The 8587-nt window shown below is 26.0% G+C and overlaps 1 protein-coding gene across 1 annotated transcript in view; it reads left to right on the forward strand.

Annotated features, from left to right (window-relative positions):
• Positions 1-6248: 6248 nt before the first annotated feature.
• LOC100166057 (piwi-like protein Siwi) overlaps positions 6249-8587 on the forward strand; it is a 15165-nt gene continuing 12826 nt past the window's right edge. Inside the window, exons 1-5 of the mRNA XM_029490434.1 lie at positions 6249-6456; positions 6520-6559; positions 6849-6962; positions 7184-7395; positions 7465-7650. Of these exons, the coding sequence (XP_029346294.1) occupies positions 6265-6456; positions 6520-6559; positions 6849-6962; positions 7184-7395; positions 7465-7650 (744 nt within the window). The 5' untranslated portion in view covers positions 6249-6264. The remainder of the gene's footprint in view (positions 6457-6519; positions 6560-6848; positions 6963-7183; positions 7396-7464; positions 7651-8587) is intronic.

An 8587-nucleotide genomic window follows, 5' to 3' on the forward strand; every position in this document is an offset into this window, starting at 1 on the left:
AAAAGTCACTTTTTTTTCATTTGTTGCAGTCCCCCTAATTTTAAAAAGCAGAGGTTTAGTAAATATTTATAATACGTATTTAAGCCTCTACAACTTAATCAATATTAATATGACTATTACAGATTTAATTAATGTTACTAAAAGTTTATACACATAACATAAGGTAAGGCCCCCCCCCCCCTAAAAAACAAAAATCTTTTATAAATTGGTATTTTGTTTTGGGAACATTTTTGCGATAAGATACTTTCAGCAAACTGTCTACGGTACGAATAATAAATTATATATCACGACAAGTCGACAAAATTATCGTCGATAACAATTTTATCATAGCTAGGCCTCGATAACTATTACTGAAATAGTAACCAATTATAAAATCGATAAAAACAGCGATAACGACGTCCAACACGCAACGACACCAGCACGCCGGTCGATACGATAATACGATATTACGATCTGTCGACCGTCATAATATTTCATTTGATTGTTTGAAAGTTTAGTATCGTTACAAATGTATCCATAGTTAAATCTTAAATGATAGTTGATACGCGTATAGTGTTAGTAACACTGTATGATACTAACTGTAACTAACTGTACGATAACTGTGTAAAAAGGTAAGCATATTAAACAATAATGCATTATTTTTATACAATTACGCATAAAATACATTACCTAATATAATATATTACGCATAGCTTTAACTCTGAAAACATTGTTATTTTATTCATTCTAATAAAATAATAATTCAATAATTGCGTATTTAACAGTTATAGTATTTATTATTTATTTTTACGAATTATCTACAGTCTAGTGGATTTTATTTTATGAATTATTATAACAGTCTAATATAAAACTATTGCAACTATTTATAACTAATACCAATTTGAAACAAAATAAAAATGACGTTTAGTTTAACTAATAACTTGTAATTTGTATCATAAATATATTTTAATATCCCCCCCCCCCCCCAGAAAAAAATCGTATCTACGCCGCTGTCCACGGGTTTCGAAAGAAATAAATTCAAACTTTACGAATAAAGCACAAACGGTGAAACGACAAAAGCAATTGATAGCGTCGGTTGCGGTTACGAAGGCTATGTACCGATAAATCACGTACAAAACGCACATCAGCGGCTTTGAAAACAAACGAACTGCACGAATGGCGGGGATGAGAAGAGGCGAGAAAGTGTCGAAAACGGCGTAAAAAGCGTAATGTTTTTCAAAAAATTTGAAAACCAACCGACCGCCGCTACCCCGAAGGCATGCGATTGGATGCTCTGAGGAATCAACGGACCGACGGACCGTATTACCGAGCAGACTGTAGAAACGGAGCGGTGTTTAATTTTCTGCTCCACGGAATTTCTGTTAGCTTTTCCCATGAATTTTTCATTATTTTACACTATTCCATGAATGTCCCCCGCCTAATTCCTTGTGCACTGCCAGCAATTCTACCAGCTCGCATGGTATTCTCGCATACACACACACACACATCCGAAAGTATTTTGTAATTTCTTTTTTAAACAGTTTAATTTATTTTGTGTGAATGTGTTTCTATGGTGTGGTGTACGAATAAATTGTGTTTGTACAAATATTTGACTTGCTTATATTTACATACATAATAATAGTAAAATAACACTTCAATCATTTTGTTCGCGTTTAATACTTAAAAGATTTGCTTATAATATTGTTTTCTATATCTACATCAAACGAACAAGGTAAGATAATAATATAATATATACTATTATTATAATTGTTTATTTATTTAATTAATATAATTCCCATGCTTCATTTATTTACTATGTTACAATATCACTTAAGGCCCATGGTCTTTTGTGGTTATAGTTATGATGTTTTATTATTTACGTTAATGATACAATGGATAGGTAGTAAAAATGTGAAATTCGGTTATAAATTATTTGCTATGTCTATCTATCATAGTCATTATTATAATTGCTTTATTATTTTTATCTTATTATTATTATTATCATCATCTGTATTAAGTAAAATATTTAATTATACTCACATGTATTTATAAAATGAATAATGAAAATTAATAAAATTATACAGATGATGATAATAATAATAGTCGATATAATAAACGTGTCATATTCTTACTTAGACATATAGGTATTTTATCAAATGTATTAGCTGAGTAAAGTTATAACATTGAGTTAATTATATAGTCATTTCATTTGATTTTCGAATATTTTACACGGTTATTATTATGATTTGAAAATAAAAATAGCACTTCATATTGTTTTAAATAATTTAGAGTTCATCGGCCGCCGCTGGTGCTCCACATAGGTAAAAATCACTCAATTAATTGCTAATAATTACTTATAGGTAACCAGAGTTAAGGTTTTGCAGATTTACAAAATTCTATTCTATGTAATATACATAATAAATAATTATTTCTCTGTCTAATTCTCTATCGTTATAATTATAAATAATATGTTTAAAAAAATATATATAAAATTTTTATTCTACATATTATAATTATTTTTTTTTTATTTATTCTTCAAGAAGATAATGGGTCCCACTGAACATGTTCATGTAGGGGCTCATGAGTTCACAATTTGAAATATAAATACATTAAATAGTTCTTATAAATTATATACTTATAATTTGTAATATTTATACATTTCTCACATACCTACCTAACTATAATATTTATTTATTTATTTATTTATAAGTATTAAACGGACAAGGCCCTATTACAATAAATAGCAATATTACAATCAATATGATAATGTATACAAATAGGAATATAAAATTAATGAATATAATAATAATAATAGTATTAATAGTACTAGTGATAGACATATAGTAAATATGTCTATGGAAATTAATAAGAATAATGAACAATGTACGATAATTATTGAAATAAACATAGCATTTTTAAGAGTTAAGAATCAAATAATTACAATACAATTTGAATGAGTCTAAATTAAGTTGTGCAATTTTTTGTGCATAGTTGGTACATTGATATTAGATATTTGCTTAGTATTGTGTCCGTGTTCAATTTTAAAGGTAAGGTTATTTTTAATTATATAAATTACCTACCAACGCTTTACAAAATAATTTTTTTATTGGTAGTACATTCATGTCATTGTATAAATATTTTGTGTGGTATCTTGAGTCTTTTTTTAGGATAATTTTTAGTATTTTGTTTTGGATTTTTTTTAATGGATCTATAGTTGTATCATACTCCCCGTATAGAAATACCATATCTAATTATGGATTATATTAATGCTTGATACATTACTCTAATTTTCTTGAGTTCTAAGATATCTGTTAAATTTTTAAATGCATACATAAGTTTTCTTAATTTATTTGTTAAACATTTTATGTGGTCATTCCATTTAAGATTATGACACATTTCTATATCTAATTAATTACAGTTTTTAACAATTTTTACAAAGGATCGGCATGTACATATATTTTGATTTAAACAGTCATTCTCATGTATACATACATTTGTTTAATTGGGTTCATTTGAATTAACTATATAGTGTAGTAATATGTAGGTTTTTTCTAAGTTTAGGAATAAATTATTTTCACTTAGCCATTTTTGTATTTTACTCATGTCGGATTGAACACTAGCAAATATTTCATCCCAGGATTGGTCTTCAACAAAAAGTACTGATCCTCTGCGTAGCAAACTAATTTTCTGCGTGTATTCAAGTTATTAATTTGGTTTATATGTATATTAAACAGTGTAGGCGATATAGTTGTCCCTTGAGGCACACCACATATTATTGACGTTTCTTCGCTTAATTCATTGTTTATTCGTACATGTTGTTTTCTATTTTTTTAAGTATGAATTTGATAAATTCTGAGCCGTTCCCTTGATACCAAGTGTGTTAACATTTTTTAGTAATATTTTATGATCTATACTCTATAGTATCAAATGTTTTTGCTTGATCCAAGTAAACAGTTACAGAATTTTAAACATAGCTTGATACTGTTGCAATTGCTTGTTCAGTACTTTTTCCAGGTAAATTGTTTTAACATTATTATCAATTTCTTTTAATAAAAAAAAAAATACAATTTTGGCTGATATCTTAGATACAGCTTCCGTAAATATCTTTCTGGGGTTGTCACAAGTTTTTCGCCATCTTGATATAATTTATTTTTTAACATTTTAAATAATTTGTTTCTGGAAGATTCATATATAGGTGTATAAATGTACTTATTACAAACTAATAGCCTATAGGTATTTTATCGGTAGTATTTGATACTGTTAGATAAAAATACTAAATTATTACATAAAAATACCAGAAACAATATTAAAATGATATAATAATATAAATATGAATATAATATATAAAAATGTGTACCTTTCATAAATACTTCAAACCCACATTATATTTTAACAAATTTTGTAAAAAAAGAATAACTTTAAATCACAGTAAAATGTATAGGTAATTTATTCTATATAATTTTCTAGTATAAATTATGGGCATAATCAAGAATTTAATTCAAAAAAACCAACATTTTAAATTTAGTCCAAAAATAGTATTGTAAAAGTAGAGGACAATGATAATTTCAGATTTAAAACTACCTAATTATATTCATTTAGATCCTAATCTTAACTAAATCACTCAAAATAAATATATGGTAAAAAGTAAACGCGTACATTTACAGCAATAAATAGAATAGGGAATGTGTAATTAATAAATCTATACATATGAGTTACTGTGAGCTATTATAAAAGTTTATTCCTAATGTAGGTGGATCTAATAAAATATTTGTATTTGTATTTTGTACTATTTTAATATAATATGTAGATTCCTGACATATGGAATCTATATCTAGTAAATTATAACTTTAAAGTTTGGAGATTAATAATAATAATAATAATTTTAGTAATGTCTAATGCGGAAAAAACTACATTTAAAATGTACATATTAGTATTAACAATTTTAACAAATAGTATTGAAAATGTAATCCATAATGTAACGATATAATACGGGTTTAAAAAAATATTTGCAGTTACACAAAATACTTAGTACAAAATACTCATAAAGTTATGTAGAGGGACGTTTCACAGTTTTTCAACTGCAGTTTGCAATGCTTTCAAATATCATAATAAAATATATGTAATTTAGTGGTGAATTTTTATACCGAGTAAATTCCCATTCCTTCATATATCAAATCAATATTAAGTCTCAAGTACTCTAGTATATAAATTTAGAGATAATACAGAATAATAAGTGATGTCATCTTGCTTTATGAATTCCGTGGTTGTAGATTGTACATAGGTACATGGTATCTACTATGATTATTCCTACTATCAACAATCCCGCTAAAACCCTTTTGGATACATGACTTTTGGTTATAATATTAGTTATTATAATATTAAAATATTAGTTTATATATTAATGTATTGTGTAAGGAACGTTTCAACCGATTTTATCTTTTTATACTTTAGGTGATACCTATTCACAAATTTATAAAATAAGAAATGTAATAGTATTTATTATTTCTTATAACTAGATATTTATTGTGTATTTAGTATTCTTTTTATAATCATAGGTAAAAATCTGTGAAAAACATATATAATATTATGTTCTCTTAAATAAGCTATTAGGGATGGGCCAATTACAATTTTTTACATATTTTGATTCTAAAGTAGAATCAAAAAAAGTGTGTCTATTATATTTGGAATTTTGAATTGACCATTAATTCATTCATCGATTCCTCCTGATAATAAAACAGATTTTGATAAATTGATTACCAATCATAAAATTAGTATTCCAAAATAGTTATAAGTAGGTAATTGAAGTAATGATAACTTAGTTTCCATTCAGATTTTGTTTGGAATAATAAGTAATTTATTATTTAACAAATTACATACATTTAATTGGTAGGTAACTTTAGTACTTTTTAAATAAGGAAATAAATAACATCAATAACTCTTTTCTCCATAACAAACCTTGCATTCGAAGAAAACAATTTTTTATCATTGTTATATTTTATGTCTGCATTATGTGTGTACTGTGTAACATAAATATTAATTGTAATATTTGTATATGCACATATTGTTTAAATTTAATGAAAATATATTTCAATTAAATTATTCAATAATGATAAAGTTAGATATGGTTATTCAGTTATTTGAGAATTATGTTTGATTAATATAATTTTAAGCTACCTAAATGTAATTCAACTACTAGAACAAGAATCATTCATCATCTACACAATTTTATTAGATTTGTATTTTATAAAAATTGAATGTGTTTATAAATAGCTTATAAGATTATCTATGGATCCTAATCCACCAAGGCGTGCGAGAGGTCGGGCTCGTGGGGGATATCCTCCTCCTTCTAATCAAATAGGACAACCAGGAGGACCTCCTCCTAACCAATCAGGACAACCACATGGATCTCGACCAGCACAGACACCACCATCCGGGCCACAAGTTAGAAATATGCCAGGCAAATCTGGTCCACAAAGTGTAAGAAATACATTTTTAATTTCAAAATAATTTAATAATATTTATTTATGTTATTTCATTAAGGTTGAACAAGTAACAAATGGAATAGGAAACATGAAAACAGGTACAGCTTAATGTATACATTATCTTTAAATATCATAAATGTTTCACGTGTATAATCAACTTATCCAAATATAATCTATTCTTCCAATGTACAAAAACATACTCTGTCTAATATTAGAAGAAATGTCTAGTATCTAATTTTTGGTTAAATGTGTTGAACTTGTAGTTCCCGTGCACAGTATAGCCATGGCTACAAAATTTATTTCTTTTATTGAACAGAATATAATATATTAATTAATTTTGTCTGTAAATTAGTATTCTATGTATTAATATATTGTCTTTCATCTTAGAAGATGCACCAATTCCAATTGGTCGAAGAGCAGTTCGTAGTCGCCAACCTATAGAAAATATATACTATAGGTTAGAGAGACCAGAATCGTCAACATCTAGTGATGGAAAACTAGGTATAGTGTAAAACAGTAAAATATTTAAAATCTTTTAATCTTAAGAGATAAGAGTTATAAATATTAGTTTATTAATATAAGTTCTTAACATTTAGTACTGTATACAACTATATTAATTTTAGTATTAAGAATAGTAAAAAAAAGTTTGAAAAAGAAATTTTAAAACGCACAAGAACTTTTACAAAATCTAATGTTTTATTTTTATTATATTTTGACTATAGGTAAAGGTGGACAAGCTATTCAGTTAACATCCAATTATTTTCCGATAACCACTTATACAGATTGGAGTTTATATCAGTATCGAGTTGACTTTAATCCAGTACAAGATAGGATAAACATTAAAAGAGGCCTATTGACCGCACACAAAAAACTTTTAGGAGCATATATTTTTGATGGATCAATGTTGTTTAGTAGCAAAAAATATAAACCAGCCGTAAGCTTCTAATAATCTTTTATATTTATTAATATTTTAAAAGTAATAAGAATTTTTTTTTTACTTTAGACTTTAGAGCTGGCATCAAAACAAAATTTTGGTGATGACATAGTAATAATAACTATAAAATTTACTCAAATCATTGAAAAGGGAGATCATGCTTCTATCCAAGTTTTTAATTTATTGATACGTAAAGCCTTAATGAACTTAAATCTGTCACTGGTTGGAAGAAATTATTATGACGATAAAGCCAAAGTAAATAGTTATTATACTTTATTTATATATAAAAATATATTAGATATTCTAAGTTTTTTATTGGAATTGCTTCAATTTGGAACTATTTTTAGCTCATTCAAAATATTGAAAAACAAAATAATAGTAATTTATGATTATTAATCAATATTAATTAATGAGATTTAAAAAAGAGACCTAATCTGAAATAATAATGCTACTTTTAAATGATGACCTGTATTTTTAATTATACACCATAAGAGCAGGATACTTTACTCCAGTGGTTAAAAATTGTTCCAAAAAAAATATTTATTGATATCAATCGGAGCACATTACGATTTTGAGATACAAGATTGTAGTTTTTTTTATATTCTTCTTATAAAAATTACAATTCTTTTCAAACATTTCGAACATCAATCTATTAGTTTGCCTCCAAGATATATGATATGAAACGAGCTATTTTCAAAAACACAAAAACTCATAACGAAAAAAGTGTCCAAAATCTAGGGGATTGAAATTTAATTTAAAATGTATTGAAAAAAGACTTTTAATCAATTAAAAAAAAAAAAAAAATTATATTACTCAATTACATTAATGTATAGGTTCAGATTAGTTAAAACACAAGCACTAAACATTGCACCAATAGTTATTATATGCATTAAAGTAAGGTAATTTAAATCATTGTGCAATGTAACCTGCAATGTATTTTACTTTGCACCAAACTTTTGGAAATAAGTAAGTAAGTCACTTATTACGACATTCCGATTTTAGATTCTGAGTGGAACGATGAATGTATTGATTTTACAATGATGTGTGTTTTTTTATTTATTTTTTTATTTTTTTATTTTTTTATTTTTTTATTTATTTTTTTATTTTTTTTGTGTCTGTGTACACGATAAGTAGTCGAAATAATGCTACGATTTTCAACTTCAGTATCTTGTTCGATCAGAAAGTGAATATC

This window comes from Acyrthosiphon pisum, chromosome A2 (genome assembly GCF_005508785.2).
Source record: "Acyrthosiphon pisum isolate AL4f chromosome A2, pea_aphid_22Mar2018_4r6ur, whole genome shotgun sequence".
NCBI classification, from domain to species: Eukaryota; Metazoa; Arthropoda; class Insecta; order Hemiptera; family Aphididae; genus Acyrthosiphon; species Acyrthosiphon pisum.